The sequence below is a fragment of the Ascidia mentula genome, chromosome 4 (genome assembly GCF_947561715.1).
Source record: "Ascidia mentula chromosome 4, kaAscMent1.1, whole genome shotgun sequence".
Classification (NCBI taxonomy): Eukaryota; Metazoa; Chordata; class Ascidiacea; order Phlebobranchia; family Ascidiidae; genus Ascidia; species Ascidia mentula.
Genome location: NC_138569.1, coordinates 22,684,806 through 22,702,657, shown reverse-complemented (window position 1 = coordinate 22,702,657; position 17,852 = coordinate 22,684,806). Strand labels below are relative to the sequence as shown.

Genomic DNA, 17,852 nt, shown 5'->3' with positions numbered 1-17,852 from the left:
CCATTCTTAAAAAATCAAATTTGAATTTTTATTTTATGATCGGCATTAATTGGTCATCATGTAATAATATACTATGGTGGCACTTGTGAGCCACCGTAATATACATACATTTGTTGTGCCATAGAATACTAAAATGGTTGTACATATGTCAACTTTATCAGACATGCGCCTGTGTTGTCATGACATAATGATTGTTATTTTAGCTATTTTTACTTGTTGTTTACAGCATTGTTACAAAACAAATGAAATGTACAGTTATATGTAGAGATAAAAACAAGCTCCCTTTTCCACTGTGATAATTACGCAACCTTTAACCCTGTGACATTGCGAAATACATCCGGGAGGTTTTAAGGTTAGGAAAGCACTATAAAGCAGTTCCTTTCGTCCTTCGTCGTTGCCAGTGTAACTCTGCAGGAATCGATTTGGGTTTGATCTGATTTAAAGTTCCGTTACGTTGCTAAAGAAGATTTTCATTCAAGATGCCTTTTAGTTTTGTAAACTTCGCACAAGATCTGGCTGTTGGAGGTACGGCAGCAGCCATATCGAAAACCATTGTTGCTCCCATCGAAAGAGTCAAACTGTTACTTCAAGTTCAAGCGGCGTCCAAGCAAATTGAAGCTGGAACCGAATACAAGGGTATTGTTGATGCCTTCGTCAGAATTCCAAAGGAGCAGGGGTTCGGTTCATTTTGGAGAGGAAACTTGGCCAATGTTATAAGGTATTTTCCAACGCAGGCACTTAACTTCGCTTTCAAGGACACTTATAAGCAAATATTTTTGGCCGGTGTTGACAAGAAAACCCAATTTTGGCGTTATTTTCTTGGAAATCTTGCTTCTGGTGGTGCAGCTGGAGCCACTGGCTTGTGCTTTGTGTATCCTCTTGATTTTGCCCGAACCAGACTTGCTGCTGATGTTGGAAAAGGTTCATCCAGAGAATTTACAGGTTTAGGCAACTGTATTGCCACCATTGCCAAACGTGATGGAGTTAGAGGTCTTTACCAAGGTTTCATTGTTTCTATCCAAGGAATTATTGTGTACAGAGCAGCATACTTCGGTACCTATGATACAGTTAAGGGAATGTTACCGAATCCGAAGGAAACCCCAATTGTGGTCAGCTGGCTAATTGCCCAAACCGTCACCACTGGAGCTGGCATCATTTCTTATCCATTTGATACAGTAAGACGTCGTATGATGATGCAGTCTGGTCGTGCAAAGGAAGATATAATGTACAAGGGCACAATTGATTGCTGGCGCAAGATCCGTCAGCAGGAAGGCGGCAAAGCTTTCTTCAAAGGAGCCTTCTCCAATGTCCTGAGAGGCACTGGTGGTGCTTTGGTGCTTGTTCTTTATGATGAGCTGAAGAGTGTCCTTTTCGGAAAGTCTGTCCACTAATAATGCAACTATAACAAGATGTTTTTCAATTTAAAGTCTTAACGTTTGTTTCAACTATTAGTGAAATTTGTATGTAAACATACCATTTTAGACAATTTTCGCAAAAGTAAGATGCGTTTGTTTTTGGAGCCTGCATTTAACTTATTCGACTAGAAAGGATCAAGTTTTTTTGCCCTGTGTTGTGCAGTGTCAAAATCTTTTATGGTTTAAAGCCCATATTTTCTGTTTGTTAAATAAAGCAACTGGCTGTGAAAGCTGTTTGGCATTAAATATTTAAAAAATTGCTTATTTGGATTGTTTGTTTGAGACCAGTGGAATTGCCAAGTATTCTGGAACTAGAGGTCAATTAGAATCTAAAATATCTCCTTGCATGTAGTATGGCTGCACAATGCATTATGAAGATGCTAGGTTCAGCTTTTGAGTGTGGGATGACTTCTGATTAGGAAGATAAGACTAGATTTATTTTCCACACATCGTGCATACATTATTCTGAAAATATATCTGTTGATTGTCCATATAACACACCTAGTTCCAGTTCTACCAAGGGTGTTATTACCTACATTAAATTGAAACAAAAACATGGGTTGATTTGAAGTGATTTAGTCAAGCATATATGAATTTTAATATATCATATGTAGTGTCTCTTATTCAAGTTTGCCACTTACATATATGAAGGTGCAGCGGACATCGATAGATTTCAATAGCGAAACTGAGGAGATCGGTTCCAGGAACAATTTAGTGTATAGCCAACAGGTGAACGGACCTTTTTAACACTCATTGCGCATGTACCATGAACACTACATTGCAAATCATTACCATTTGTTTTATCCAAATTGATCTTCGTTTGTTGCAGTTGGTAAATGCATATGTTCACAACCTTAAAATTAAAATGACCACAAAAGTATCATGTGATTATAACAAAATGTTTATTTGAATAAAATCATTTACTACAAACCAAAACGCCACGGAAATTGTGCATGTGGAACCACAGCATGATGACGTTAGGGAAATCCCCACTGTATAGCAAATCGTTTTTAGGCAATGTGCAACTTTTTAGAGCTGTGTATCCATTTCTGGTATAACTATTCACTTCATAGTTTGCAGAGCAGCCATGAAGGGTTTGTAGGGCGTTGTTTAAACGTCTACACAAAATATTAACACTGCCGTATATCTGACTCCTGATAAAAAGGCTACTATCTAAACCAAAGTTAATCTGTCAGTTTAATGCATAAATAAAAGTCGCACAAGTATTACAACAAAACGTTACAAACCACGCGTACTAAAGTCTCTGTCTGTGAGTCTATAAAGAAATCATGGAATAGAGTTATAGACTGAAATATCGTCCTCTTCAAAGACTGAATTATATATATCTTCTTTTACCCAAGATGTGTGGCTTATATATTCGCCGTATGTTGAAATGGGTTCGTGGCGTATTACTCGACGTTAATAAAAATACAGATGCCACGTAAACACAACATAACATACGAGAAATGTGACGTCAGATACAGGTTCATTGTTTTCTCAATGGAAGATCGCATCATCTGGTGCACGTATGTAGCCTGTATGCCAGTTAAATGAACATAAAAAGCGCCTACATATAAAAGCTTTATTACGGCTGCGATAAAAAAGTGAATAAATTAACATTAAAAAAGGCACCAATCGGCCCCTGTGGGCATTGTATATTGTTCAGGTATTGGCTACCGCCAATCAATGGTTGGCCCAACTATCGTTCTGTACAACCCCACCGCCATAATTCGACTGCTTTAGCGAATTTCATGTCGCGAGTGTGTCATTTACGTAGTTTAAACGGTGCCATTTTTCACAAACTTAAGACAAAAATATTTTTTTTTCTATGGTGGACAGGATTACCAGCTTGGCTCTTTCAAGATCTACGATAATGATCTACGTAAATGTCCATTCGTTAAATATTTTGTAATTTCTGACGTATTTGTTGTGGATGTACTGTGAAAAGTTGTAATAGTATAAATGGTTCTAATGACCTTTTTCTTCAAAAAACTACTCTTTTTTTCTAAACGTTTTACTACAAGCATTTTACAGCCTGTTGCAAAGTTGCGCGCTTTTGGGCTTATGTTATTTTTATGTAACCAGTCAGTACGTGAAACTTTCACTCCTGATAAAATATTATTTTTATACGGGCAACCACAAAATAGTTTTCGATTTTATTTTTTTGTTTTCTTTTGCGTAAACCCGCATTTAATTAAATACTTATTGTGACATTACAAATGTATTTAATACCTTTCTTCAAACGTATAAAAGCTAAGATAACTATGGCGTATAACTAACTACCCAATCGCATTCGGTAACATCGCAATCACACATCCGACTAGCCGACATTATTGCTGCCCTCATGTCATCATCGCAGCCAAATGTCATCGCCCAATATGCTTTTTGGGTAAATTTTGAATAGGGCACCGCCCATTCCTCAACACCAACCAAAAAATTCTGCACATATTTTCAAATCTTTGCCTCTTCGTGATTGTCCTAGAACTGTTGCTCTAGAAAACCACCCGCAACATACCCAAGGCAATTGCTCACGCCGATAACGTCACCCTAGCGATGGCTCATCCGAGCAACCTCTTCCTATAGGTCTTGTCATCATTGATAAACTCCCTGGCCTTAAGCTCAACACCACAAAATCCGAAGCAATTGCTAATAACAAACGACACTCAAAAAACCTTTCGATTTCCGGACTGGACACAAATACATAACCCCATTTTACCCAACTACCTGAAAACTTTTAGTTACAGCAGACTCACTAACAAAATCCTTTCGCTCTATTTTGCGACTATACCCACTGGAAACCTTTTACACACCTCTTTAACAACTGTCCCTCTATCCAACTGCTCTCAACCTTCGCCAAAATATACCCCCCTTAACAATACCCTCGCATGCTTACCCTGCTTACATTAACTTCCCAAAAATGCCCCAACTCGACGCACCTTTGCCTCAACAAGTGTAGCTATTCACTCCTATCCCAAACCACATCGATAAACCGACTTAAACGGCACTCTCCACTTTCTTTAATATCCTGTATTTCTTTATGTATTTTGTGATATTCGGGATGCTATTTCTAACCTGTTCGAATAAAATATTAAGCCTAATACATAGGGTATAAGGTAATATAGTGTTTGAGGTGGGAATCACGTGGTGATGCGGTGATTTTTGCAAACATGTCTTACGTGTGTTCAATTAAGGCGTTTTTAAAAAAATATTAAAACATTGTGCCGAAACCGCACGTGCCCATATTCAGATTTGACCGAATAGCAGATATATTTCAGTATTCGACCGAATCCAATGATCGCGAATCCTACATTTAATGGGTCAACTTAAATTTGTGCCCGAAATTAGGATTTTATCAAAAAACACAATCGGATTTAGCACACAATTAAACACAAGTACAAAAGCCGCTTACAATTTTGACTCAATTTGAAAATTTATGACGTTATTATATATTCGGCCCAATACGCAACTTTCCCTTTTTGGGATATACCTAGCATTAACGTGTTGAGTACGATCACTTTTTGTTGCAGCAATTAAGGTGAGCTTGTTTGACTTTGGGGATAGATAATAAAAATGCGAATATAATTTTTACCTTCGTTTGCGAGTAGGTTTACAGTGTGTGTTAACATCGCATCCAATCCTAATGATTTTTAACAAGCGTGGGCAAATTACACAGTTTGAACTGGCGACCCTGGCCAGAGGCAAACTCTGACTTTAGAATTTCCGTTGCTAAGTTGGTATTTATGGTTCCGACTTCGCATCAACAATGGGTTTGACACGTCACAGTGCTACAGGCAAAGATTGGCCAAAAATACATTGGTTTTGTTACAGCGAGAAATGACTTATGTGCTTTCTTTCCCTGTTTCTGGTTCATGTCAGTGATCTGACTTCATTGACTATGACGTAACAAGGCACTTACCATGATTGGTTAGAAATCCAAAAACGTAACAATGCGTGTGATGTCATTAGTGTCGCAATCTTGTGCTGACCACGTTTTACAGTTTCTTTCTGTGCTGTAAGCAGCAGTTTCAGTTGTCGCGGTTCATAGTTGATCCAATTTAGTTTTGGAAATGTTTTGTTCTAACATTAGTGTTTTATGTGTAGCTATAAAAACATGAAAGTTAAAGTAATTGAAATGCTGAAACGTCTTAGTCCGTCAAAGTGCCTGTAATTCAGTCCTGGACTCCTAAGAAGTTGGTACGTAATTGAATGTGAAATTGTGTTAGTTAAATGTCGTGATAATATTTGTGTATGAGTTAAGAGGTGTTGACTTTCTTAATGTAACATATTTCTTTGTGTAAGTTTATCGGCCATATTGAATGTGCGTATTATTGCCGATTGTGACACGTTTCTGTTCGTTTAACAGAGAACCAATGCTGTTGTGCAAGCGAAGAGGAATTTGTATCCGAAAAGGCAGGCAGTATTGCGTTCAAAACAGATTAGGAAACCCCCTAGTGCGGCGGTTGGTGCAGATCCAGGCTGCACAGATTTTGAGTAAATTACGGCCGCTACAGGTTTAGATAGGAGTTATTTACTAAAACGCATGTGGCGCAGCCCTAAATGATTTTGTGGGGAAAATGTTACGTTAAAGCAATCCATAAATTGTCGAAAAATATAAGTATGCTATCAAGCACCAAAAACGAAAATTTCCGCTTATTGGGCGAAGAAAAACCTCTGGAATTTTTGGCTGTTGTGTGCGTTTTTATTGAGGCATATTAGTCTTGGTCTTATGGAACCTGACAGAAGATGGACACTAAAGCTTGTCTGTTATGTTTCTTGATAGTGAGGAAATTTTCGTAAATTTTATTACTTTTTGCAGAACTTTCTAAAGTGACCTAGGGCAGTGGTCTCCAACCTGTGGGTCGCGATAACTTTTCCTCTGGTCGCTTCAATTCAATTTGTTAGCGCTTCAATTTAATACCGAAGAAGGCTGATACTTTTTTGTTCTAGTTCGCAACATTTGCCTGTGTTTTGGAGCACAGCTTGCTACCTCGTGTCACAATTAAACCATTGTGTTTCCCGACTCTGTCAAATCTTGTTATTCAACAACTTATCCCGTTTTCAACCACATGGCTGCGTGAAGCCGGATTCAGCGCAATGAGTATATTAAAAACGAAACATCGTAATCGACCGGAAGCAGAGGATGACATGCGGTTAAAGCTTGTGCAAAGTCAAGCCGCGGCTTCAAAAACTCGTGGACAGTATGCAGGTCAACCATCGCATTAGCAGTGCAAATTAAATGTTGAAACAAATGGACAGTTTTGTATTTGTGAAATCAGGCTCATGTGTTAATTGAAACTTCTTGAAAACAATCATTTTGGAATACTTTTGTGTAGCCATATTTTTCCATAATTGTGCATACTTACTCGTGTTATTTAGTTTCAGCATTACTTGAAATATTTTTCTCCGTATCGGAAAACAAAATGGGGTCGCTTCATATAAAGGTTGGAGACCACTGACCTGGAGAATTAGGAAAACACGTTTATAATTTGATTTAGAGTCTTTTGTTTCATATGTTGCGATTTTCCCCACTAACAAGATAGTAAACGCGCACATCGATGCAATTTAGCTGCCAGACGAGCTAGTTGCGGTTAATTCCAAACGATTTACTTCGCCTAAACGTAAATTTTCGTTTTTGGTGCTTGATACTGTTATTCTTCGACAATTTCTGCTTTGTCTAAACAAACAAATACCCCACAAAATGATTTACTGCAGCGCTACACGCGTTTTGTTGAAGAACTCACATCTAATCCAATGCATTTTCCTCCAGTCTTTACCTGCAGCATTATGACGTCAGGCCAATTGATGACGCGAAGTCGGAACCATGAACATAAGTGTAGCAATGGAATACCTAGAGTCTCGAACACTAACTTAACTACAGGGGCGTGATTTTTCACTCCACTGTGACTTGTCATGATCGATGGCAGTGGGGAGGGGCATACGAGAGAATGATTCTTTTTTCGTTTATTGAATGAAATTCGTGCGACCTAGCGTACTGCTTGTGCGATTCACACAACAGCAAACAGTTCGTAGCATTGTGGTATAACACAAAACGCACCGCAAGCTTGTGAATATTTTACCTTGGATGGTAAATGTAAGTTTCAACCAGGCAATTATAATCTAAATAGCCATTGCTAAATAGACGGGCTATCTAGGGTAATAGAAGAAACTATTTTTTACCAACAATACTTGATGGACAAAGTTAGTAATGGAAAAACTACAATTTTGTTACAAAACTTTTGTATGTTGGTTTTAATGAAGCCCAACAGTCACATAGAAAATAATATTCAAAAACACAAAATATTTCATAAAACTTCATTATGTGTGAAATAAAACCACTATGATAAAATTGCACAGAGAATAATGAAAGGGTTTAATGGGGCACACACAACAAATCAATATATTACATGTTTACATTATCTTAAAATGTAGTTTATATAGTATCTACTTTATGCTGTCCACATACCAGCACTTCATAGGCACAAAACCAATTAACATATAAATCCACTTCGTGTTTTTTATGTCATAAACCAAAATACCAACCTGACAAACCAAAATTGTTCTTTTAAAGAAAAAACAACCAAAACATTAGAATCACGGCAACCCACAAAAATACTCTTGAAAGCATTTGTTCATCTTGGTATTGTGGCCCTCCAAACTGTGGGGGTCTTGGCCTTCCATCATTAATATTGAACATTGTTCCAAAAAAGCCAAATGGAAAGGCTCCAATACCAAAAGACATTTGAAAACTACCATCTCCAAAATTAAATCCAGGGAAACCAGCCTGAATAAACAATTTGCATTACATACAGCTATTCAGTTTACTGGCAAGTTTTCAGCACACACTTTTACTTATGACTATAATTAGTGCTGTAGAATTATAGTTAAACATAAGCATAAGTCATGTAAAGGTCCAAGCAAATTGTAAACTGATGTCACACCATTTCCCTAAGGTGTGTCACAACAGCCCTATTTACTAATTCTGTGAAGTTATTTTGATTTTATAAACTTTTTCCCAACCTAAAGTATAGAATGGTAATTTTCTAGTTGTTAATTACACCAGTAGGCTTATTTATCATGGTTATATTTAAACCTACATTTCGGTTTTCTGCCTCTGGTCGTTGGGCTTGCGGCCTCGGTGGCAACTTTTCACGAGGATCTTGGTTATTGGAACTTCCTCTTCCATACAAAGGAACAACTTTGTCCTTACCAATTCCTGCTTTGCAAACTGGGCATTCCTGTCTGTTGGGTTTTGTTTCCAACCACTGGTGCAAGCAAGGCCAGCTTTGTGGCCATACACAAGTATAAGTTATTGTACATGACACAACCTTGTATTTCAAAACCCTTACCAAAATAAATGACCACAAAAGCTGATCACTGCATCCTTGGCAGTATCAAGACATATATTGCATTCAAATTGCCCGCCTTCTGTATTTGGTTTCTCGGATTGAGAACTACTTGAATGACTTGTGGAAGGAATATCTGTTTTATTTTCCATTTTTTTCCGTTGTTGGAAAGTTCAACACTTTGATAAAAACACTCTTCTGTTTACTACCACATAGTTTCCTAAAAACAACTGCTTTTGTGCACACACCATACATTCAGTTTATATCTGTTATTGCCAGTCATGATAAAATTAACAAAGAGTTCCACTATACAGTCCACATCATATTAATAAATTTGAGTGCTGATAAAAATATCGAAAACTAACTCAAGGAGTCTATGAGTAAAAGAAATATTGCCGTTCACTGAAAATATAAAGCGCATCTAAGGAAATTAATACAAATTTAGGCTTCCACCATTTTTGGCATGAGAGGTATCGTGATTCGTGACTCTCAAAGCAACACAAACCGAGAGAGGGGGCTGTAACGTTACGGCCAACATAAGTAAGCGTCCAAGATCAGTAATCTGGACAAAATCGGTAACCTAAACACGTGACTGCAGCGGCAAACAAGGATTGTACATATTTTCATCCAAGGGGGGTAATTGAAATCATTTACTCTATACCTTGCACTGTGTCCACGATAGGTAACTTTGTTAAACGTTAGAGTAGTCACGCTATACCTTGTTCTATGTCCATGATAGGTAAGTTTGTTAAACGTTAGGGTAGTCACGCTATACCTTGCACTGTGTCCATGATAGGTAAGTTTGTTCATTGTTAGGGTAGTCACGCTATACATTGCACTATGTCCATGATGGGTAACTTTGTTAAACGTTAGAGTAGTCACGCTATACCTTGCACTATGTCCATGATGGGTAAGTTTGTTAAACGTTAAGGTAGTCACGCTTGATGGGACGCATGGGCGAAGACCCGACATCAAGCTTTCGACACCATGTTGGCAGCAGATCCCGACAGAACAAAATGATACCAAAAGCCATGATCTGAGAGATCGAAAACTATTAGGAGAGATCACATTATGATCTGTTAGACCGAGAACCAAGATCTGTTTATTTGTGGAAACAGTCGCAAATATATAGGGATACATCAAAGACGAGAGAGAGAAACAAAGAGATAATTGCTGCGATTACGCGACAAAGGGGACTTAGAAGAAGTAGCGCAAGTTGAAAGACGTAACGCAAGCGAGATAACCAGCGATGGCGTCAGAAAGACGGGTGTAAATGTAAAAGAGTAGAAAGCAGTTTCAGAAGACCAAGTTAAAACAAAATATTAAAGTGTATCGAACCATGACAAGCCGAATTCCCTACACGCTATACCTTGCACTATGTCCATGATAGGTAAGTTTGTTAAACGTTAAGGTAGTCACGCTATACCTTGCACTATGTCCATGATAGATAAGTTTGTTAAACGTTAGAGTAACGTTTAACAAAGTTACCCATCATGGAGATAGTGCAAGGTACAGCGTGACTACCCTAACAATGAACAAACTTACCTATCATGGACATAGTGCAAGGTATAGCGTGACTACTCTTACGTTTAACAAACTTACCTATCATGGACACAGTGCAAGGTATAGCGTGACTACCCTAACAATGAACAAACTTACCTATCATGGACACAGTGCAAGGTATAGCGTGACTACCCTAACAATTAATGAAGTTACCTATCGATGACGCAATACAGGTTAAATGATTTCAATTATCCCTTTTGGATGAAAATATGTACAAACCTTGTTTGCCGCTGCAGTCGCGTGTTTAGGTTACCGATTTTGTCCAGTTTACTGATCTTGGACGCTTACCTATGTTGGCCGTAACGTTACAGCCCTACATCCAAACCGACGACAGCTAACAATCTGTCCCGTATATAAACACCGTTATCATTTCGGCAAAATAAAAAAAAGAAATTAAAACATTCGTCACGCATCACTACACACAATTGCATATTGCAAAACGACAACATCCTAAACTCAATACAGCCCTAAAAAACGATACAAAATCAGTTTTAAATACCAATTAATGCAATATTTGAACGAAACAACTTTACGTCCGATCAGATGGAATATGACATACAGCGTACCTACGGCCTAGGATGTAAGGTGCACATTCCAGTCGACATGTTTGAACAAAATTTTGAAAATGTTCCAAACCAACGAATTTTTATTAAATTTCTTTAAATGTCGCCCAGGATACGTAGAACAACATGCCAATGCGTATTTTGGGCACCCATCTCATATTCCAACGAAACGACTTTACGTCCACAACATAGAGCCTAGGATGTAAGGTGCAAAGTCATGACGACATGTATGAACAAAATTTTAAAAATGTTCCGTACCAAGTCGTTTCGTTGGAATATGAGTCATGAGTGCCCAAAATACGCATTGGCATCTTGTTCTACGTGCCCTGAGCTACATTTGAGGAAATTTTAAAAAAATCGTTTTGCAATATGTAATTGTGTGTAGCGATGCGTGACGTAATTTTTGATTTTCTTTTTTTATTTCGCCGAAATGATAAAGGTATAAAAACCCAAACTTCAGTGATGGATTTTCTGCAATTCCTTTCACTCTGGCATTACACAAAAAATCGGAAAAGCGTTTCAGATGAAATAATAGAATGTTTAATTTTGTTTTTGGATGCAAATTCTTATTGTGCTAACCTAAAAATTATAATGTGTTTTACCATAAAAGTAAACTCTATCAAAAGATAAATTATTTTCTCTTGTGATATCATTTGCCATTTCGAAGTTCAACTTTTCTGAATTTCAAACTGTTGTCATTGTGAAATTAGAGGCGTCATGCGTGTATAGTTTACAGTTTTCTGTTTGTGGAAAATGGAAACGTTGTAATTGCCTTGTAGCTTATATCAACTAATGAAAAAGTAAATGCCATTACTTTGTGTGCAAAACGTTCAAGTTGGTTCATTTGATTACTATGTTTGGCTATTCATATATGCCCCAAGCTCTTCCTTATGCATCTTCTAAACAAGGCGGGGCATAGGACGGTGGAATAACCCTATTTTGTTTTTTGTCGGAATCTGACAAACCACAAGCAATGAGCGTTGGTGGCCACAGGTGTGCAATTAAATGTCATATATTAAACGAAAACCTGATCAAGTTTTGTTCATCTTCTAGTGATGAAAGATTCCAACTATTTCAAAGTTTGAAATGTACAGTTGAAAGAATTCTGAGCCAACACCCAACTGACATATTATATGTACATGGAGGGATTAAACAGGCTGTATCATGTCTTCATGCGATATTTTCACATGGATATAAATCACCACCACACAAGGTAATTAAAAAAATTACATATTTCAGAAAAATGTAATGCCTCAAGATAATGTCAACCGATGTTTCTGTATAGCTAAAGACTAGTGATCAATAATTTTTCTTTAACTGCACATTTTGTGTCTAATTTTAGGGCGACAATGTGCATGCAAATGATTACTGGATGTTTGTGCAAGAACTGGTCTGGCTTCTGCCAGCTTATAATGCTGATGGCAATTTATTTACAAATACAGCTTTGCTATATTCCAGGTAAACAATATACATATCAATAGTTAGTAACTAGGTTGTAAACTTACATTGATGCAGAAACAAACCAAGTAAAGGTGAACTATGGCTAGAAAAGGGATTAACAATGAAGTGCTTATCTTTTCAACTACAACCACTATTATCTGATGAAAACCCACTGTCTCTGTACTATCATGGTAAGTCACCCCAGTGTGTCTGAAAACATTTTATGCCAAGTTTACCAAAATAAAAAAAAAATTATGTTTTGCACAAAAAAAAACATACAAGAATAGATTAGCCAAATGAATTTTTTTACATATTTGTAATTGTGGGAAGTATTTTACTGCAAATCAACAACGCAAGTTGTTAGATGGTGACTTTGTAATCAAGAGGTAAATAGTTCCTGACTGTTTAAGTTGTACTTATTTGGTCATTTGACATGCAAATAATCAATTTCTCCTATTTTTAGATTGGGCATATATACGCAATGTGGAATCTGTGTCAGCAGCAATGATCTGTCTTCGTGCATTAGAACAAAACTCATCATTAATCTTAGCAGAGCTACCTCTTGACATGGTATGATCATACTGAAGGAAATGATGGATTTGATGAATTATCCTGTTCTGTATTGAATCCTATAATGCTGGAAAGTTCTTTTTTGTTCAACAGTTTATGGAAGTGGACAGAAAGGAAGCCACAGGACTTGCAAGGCTTCATAGCAGTAAACCATGCATAAGTAAATGCTTTTCCATTTTGTTTTTTTCAGGAATTATTTATTTTTTTTAGTAGATGTCGTCTCCACCACAAATGACTGCAATACATTAAGTGACCATCAAGAACCTGTGGACCCACTTAGTGGTAAATTTACACCCAGAAAAGACGTTCCGCGACATAATTTAACCTCGACAACAATTCAAAAAGAATGTGATACTGAAAAGGAAGATATGGGTAATGTTTCTTCATGTTTGGGAGTTTGCCTGACATCACCTAAGGACGGGAGAAGTTGTGTTGATTATGAACAGTTACACGAAGAAGAAATACCACCTTACTGCTCAACTCCATTATTTACTGATTCGACAGAGTTTGAAGAAAACAATTTGTCATTTTTATTTGAGAGCGAAAGTGGATCATGTTTTACGAAAGTTCATGCTGGTCAATGTTCGGATAGTAGTTTTTTCATATCAGATGCAAATATGACCAACATTTTACCAGATGTTGTTGCATCTGCTGAAGAGGCAATGCTTTCTCAATCTTTGACAAAGCACTCAAGTTCTTTAAACAGTCCCATTAGATTGAACAGTGTTATGTTACCTGCTCAGGAAGACACTAACCTTACATGTGAAACTAAACATCATAACTATAAATCAACATCAATAACAGATGCATCTTCTAACCAAGCTGGAAGAGACAGTTAAGTCACTTTTTTTGCTTTAAACTAATGTTTTATTGTTGGTTTTTATTGCAGGTCGTACTCATCGCAGATCCAAATCAGACCATATTAAAGGACATACATTTGGTAACTTTGTGTTTAGTTTGACAATACATTATTACATAAAATTGCATTCAATTTCTTCAGTTTGTCGTGTCAGTCTCTGATCTATGACTATATGCTTGCTTGTGCACTGCTTTTATAAGAGACTGACTGTTAAACAACTTTATTCGCACAAGCTGATTTGCTGCACCTGATGAAGCTAGATCAATCTCGCGACAGCTCGTGCGAATAAAGTTGTTTAACAGTCAGTCTCTTATAAAAGCAGTGCACAAGCAAGCATATAGTCATAAAATTGCATGTACCCATATAAAGTTTTACCAAATGAATCCAGCCTTGTATATAAATCCAGCAACTCATTTCCATCGTTATGTAGTTTTGATGAACAAAACAACATAGGTGGGATTCAGTAACAGCATCGTGGGTAGTTTAATTAATTATTTATTCTAGGGTTTTATGGAAAAGAAAAGGCTTCCAATTCAGAAAACCTAATGACATATTTGCAAAATCAGGACTTAACAACTTGTGCAGATATAGACAAGGTCTGCATAACATTTTAACTTTTGTTATCAGTTTACAATAACATATTTCTTCAGGAAAATGCTCACTTTCACTTTAGTGAAATGTTAATTGGAGCAATTGAACAAGTCAAGTCTCAGATTCATTTTTCACCTGCTACAAGTAGTGGAAGTTTCACAAAAGATGTAACTCTTGGGGTGATTAAAATTTATTTAAAATTCGCTTTATAAATATCACACATGTGTATGCTTTGCAGCACCCATTGGTAAATTCACCAGTGGATTTTGTTTCAATCCAAAGTCAATCGTCCACTGGATATGTGTCACCACTTGGAAGTTTTACTTCACAATCAAAATTGTCTCAGTCCCCATCTTCAAATGATCTAACTTTTCATTCACAACAAACTGGTCAGTAGACATGCAAACTTTACCTTGAAGGTTTAGGTAAAAAAATGTTCTTTTGCATTGGACTGAGCATAATTGTCTTAAAGCTTCCTAAATGCATTATGGGGGTATGGTGTACCTCTTTCAAACTGCTGCCAAGGTTTTGTTTTGGGTAATATTTATTCAAACTTGGGCAATTGTATGTGCCAGAATAAACATTTTAACTTCACTTATATGCTTACTACAGGGTCTCTTAAACTAGGTTTCTTATAGCAAGTTTTTTTTACAGAATCTGACACAACAAGATTCCCCCAACTGTCCACATCAACTACTTTGTTAGTGAAAACTACAATTTATAATAACTTTCCATGATTAACAAACAAAATATTCAGGGACAAATTATCAAGTGCTGATTCGTTTCGGACTGCAGAGTCAATTGCTATTGGCCTGCTGAAAACATTTTCTGGGCAAAGGAGTGTTACAGCATCTGAAGTGGATTGGTTGGTCTCTGAAGATGATGTTCCACAAAAGGTAACGGTAGCATGGTTTTTTGCAAACATGTTATTTAACATTTGTTATATACAGCTTCTTCCCTTACCAATGTCCATTGCAATTGATTTTGATGCTGCTTCAGCATCAACCGGAATTCAAGAGCCAGGAATTCGTATCCGTGGAAACCAAGATTGGGCCCCACCCCGTCCCCAAATTATTTTCCATACCCCAGTGAAGCTAAAACTAAAAAGTGCAATGTTAAAACAAAATTTTCGGTGTACTGGCTGTGGAACTCTTGTTAACAAAGGTTTGTGAAACATGTGTGAAATAATAAATTGAAGAAATTATTTTATTACTTTCTTCAGCATATATCAAAAGATTTCGATATTGCGAGTATTTGGGAAAATACTTCTGCTCATGTTGTCATGACAACAAGCTGTCAGTTATCCCAGCGTATGTTTTGCACAAATATGATTATAACCGGTGAGAGACTGCTAAGTAATTGCATCACAAAACGTAAACTATGTTCCTCCTTTTGGCAGATACAAAGTTTCAAATTTCAGTCACGATCTTATCAATAAAATCCAGGATGATCCTTTATTTAACTTGGATGACATAAATCCTGCAATATACAAGAAAGTCAAATCACTTCACACAATACAAGTATGTTGCACAATGTACTGAATGATATTCAGCCCTAATAGTAGTACTGGTATAACTTGTAATGATATTTAGTATTTTTATGTGATAATAATTAATCGAAATCACATTTTTATAAGTTTTTGCCCAAATTAAGCGTTGGAAAATCTTTCCATAGTTATACTGGAAATATTTGCACATGTCACATTGTAAATTGATGTAACAAGTTCAAGAAGTGTGAACATATATATACAAAATATGACATGTCAACTGAATCGGCAATAGTTCATTATGTGACATTACACTGCATTACATGACCTCACAACAATTTAACTCCTTTTATAATTTGAGCCAAGAAGGCACCTGTAAAGGTTTGAACCTCACTAGCAATCCGTTGTATCCGAATATACAGTTTATTATCAGGCTATGGGAATAAATCCCAAGCCGGCGAATAGCTTGTTGAGTCTCAGTAATCTCTCCATACTGAGAGCTGATTGGTCAATAATGTCACGTGATATCATGAGGCGCTTGAAGTAATATAATACAAGAACGTAGGTGTGATGTGACATAAGCATAGGAGAACATTTTATGTGGTAAACAGGATATTGAATGAATCACTTTACTCGAGAGCATTCGATAGATAAATGTTTTGGGTCACATTATGGGATTATGCAATACTTGTGCAAAGCTGCATGCAAAACATTATGCAACACAAGCATTGGTTTCTGTGATGTATGTTACACACCCTTGATTATTCTAAATAATTTTCCTGATTTTTTAGTATCTGTGTTATCTTTTAAAACTTACAAAAGCAGGCAAATGTCGTCCTTTACGCAACAATGAGAAACACGTAAATAAATTTTTTGTGTTGTTAAAAGTAACTTTTTATTCGTTGAATTTCAAGAAAACCATCTGTTATAGAATCTGCGCAGACAGTTGTCATCTCTTTTCAAGTACATCCAAGTATGCAGGTTTGCAACCACACAGAAGGCTGGTATAAAACACTAATTTTAATAAGTACTACGCAAAACCTAATATTTTTATTAAATCAACAGGTGATAGTACGACCCAGACTACTATTTTGTGTGAAAAAATATCTGCGCTTGTCCCACAACACATGTTAGATGGCGATATCCATGTCTACAGTTTAAATGACCTTTGTGGCATAAAATCAGGAAACCTGTTGACAATACTTAAAGATGTAGTCGCTATAGCAACACATCACCTCAACCATTGCCAGGTAAGCTGATGTTTTTTTGTTTGACATTATTTCAATATATTTTTGTAGTTGTGCCAAGTAAAGGGTTTTATTTGTGAGTTTTGCAACAATGACAAGGATATAATATTTCCCCATCAACAAAACACATCTACCTGCCCTTCTTGCCATTCATGCTACCACAGTAAATGTTACAAGCCTCAAAATTGTCTCAAGTGCTTACGAATAAGCAGAAGGTTAGGTGAAAAAATGCAATGTTAGTGCCTATCTAAAACTGTAATTTTTAGGAAAGAGCTTTTAATGACCAAAGATATTTGACCAACGATGTGCAATTAAATGTATTTAAATATTGGATGTGCAATAATTACCTTTGTGCCTAATACAATTTTGTTACGTGCAACCTTCAACCCGTGGTCGTCAAAATTAGCCGAACGCCATATTTTCAGGAATTTTCCTTGACTAATGTTGGCAGAAATTGTTGACCGGAAACGTGAGAAACAGGATAAGTTATTTGGTCAACGCCGTCAGCCAAGTGAAATGCGTTATAGATTGTGTGAGAAAAATGACGAGATGTTGGTGTAACAAGGACGTTGGGGTCGTATTTAAGTTTATTTTGCCGAGAATTACATGACGCCCGTAACCAAATAGACGTTAGTTGAAAAAAATTTTACCATTTGACAAAACTTAACTCTGCCGTTACAAAATTTTTTTAAATTTAAAAAAATATCAATATACAACGATTTTTGGAACAGATATTAATATGCATTGTCATAAATCAGCATTTTTTTTTATTGGT

General features: G+C 36.7%; 3 protein-coding genes across 3 annotated transcripts; 2 read left to right on the top strand and 1 right to left on the bottom strand.

Annotated features, from left to right (window-relative positions):
• Positions 1-362: 362 nt before the first annotated feature.
• Positions 363-1,679, top strand: LOC145899755 (ADP/ATP translocase 3-like). Its single transcript, XM_082988660.1, has one exon. It carries the CDS (start codon positions 480-482, stop codon positions 1,389-1,391), a length of 912 nt encoding a protein of 303 aa, XP_082844786.1. The 5' UTR covers positions 363-479; the 3' UTR covers positions 1,392-1,679.
• Positions 1,680-7,359: 5,680 nt separating this feature from the next.
• LOC145898569 (E3 ubiquitin-protein ligase RNF185-like) lies at positions 7,360-9,142 on the bottom strand. The gene is made up of 3 exons (XM_082987073.1): positions 8,762-9,142; positions 8,510-8,696; positions 7,360-8,196 (listed from the first exon to the last, which is right to left on the bottom strand). Exons 1-3 carry the CDS (start codon positions 8,908-8,910, stop codon positions 7,978-7,980), a joined length of 555 nt encoding a protein of 184 aa, XP_082843199.1. The 5' UTR covers positions 8,911-9,142; the 3' UTR covers positions 7,360-7,977.
• Positions 9,143-11,351: 2,209 nt separating this feature from the next.
• Positions 11,352-17,463, top strand: LOC145897340 (run domain Beclin-1-interacting and cysteine-rich domain-containing protein-like). Its single transcript, XM_082985589.1, has 20 exons — positions 11,352-11,877; positions 11,938-12,097; positions 12,227-12,342; positions 12,400-12,515; positions 12,788-12,894; positions 12,988-13,054; positions 13,105-13,728; positions 13,784-13,834; positions 14,258-14,349; positions 14,404-14,523; positions 14,583-14,733; positions 14,999-15,044; positions 15,102-15,240; positions 15,295-15,508; positions 15,567-15,684; positions 15,744-15,864; positions 16,762-16,834; positions 16,896-17,080; positions 17,129-17,292; positions 17,344-17,463. The coding sequence occupies exons 1-20, from the start codon at positions 11,858-11,860 to the stop codon at positions 17,372-17,374; spliced, it is 2,715 nt and encodes a 904-aa protein (XP_082841715.1). The 5' UTR covers positions 11,352-11,857; the 3' UTR covers positions 17,375-17,463.
• Positions 17,464-17,852: the final 389 nt, after the last annotated feature.

Bases quoted from the DNA above. Each gene is read 5' to 3' on its own strand.
- LOC145898569 (XM_082987073.1), bottom strand. From the start codon at position 8,910: ATGGAAAATAAAACAGATATTCCTTCCACAAGTCATTCAAGTAGTTCT. The intron at 8,697-8,761 runs GTAAGGGTTTTG...ATGGCCACAAAG, and splicing joins TTTTGTGGTCATTTATTTTG to CTGGCCTTGCTTGCACCAGT. The intron at 8,197-8,509 runs GTAGGTTTAAAT...TTGTTTATTCAG, and splicing joins CAGAGGCAGAAAACCGAAAT to GCTGGTTTCCCTGGATTTAA.
- LOC145899755 (XM_082988660.1), top strand. From the start codon at position 480: ATGCCTTTTAGTTTTGTAAACTTCGCACAAGATCTGGCTGTTGGAGGT.
- LOC145897340 (XM_082985589.1), top strand. From the start codon at position 11,858: ATGAGCGTTGGTGGCCACAG. The intron at 14,524-14,582 runs GTGATTAAAATT...TATGCTTTGCAG, and splicing joins CAAAAGATGTAACTCTTGGG to CACCCATTGGTAAATTCACC. The intron at 14,734-14,998 runs GTCAGTAGACAT...TTTTTTTTACAG, and splicing joins TTTTCATTCACAACAAACTG to AATCTGACACAACAAGATTC.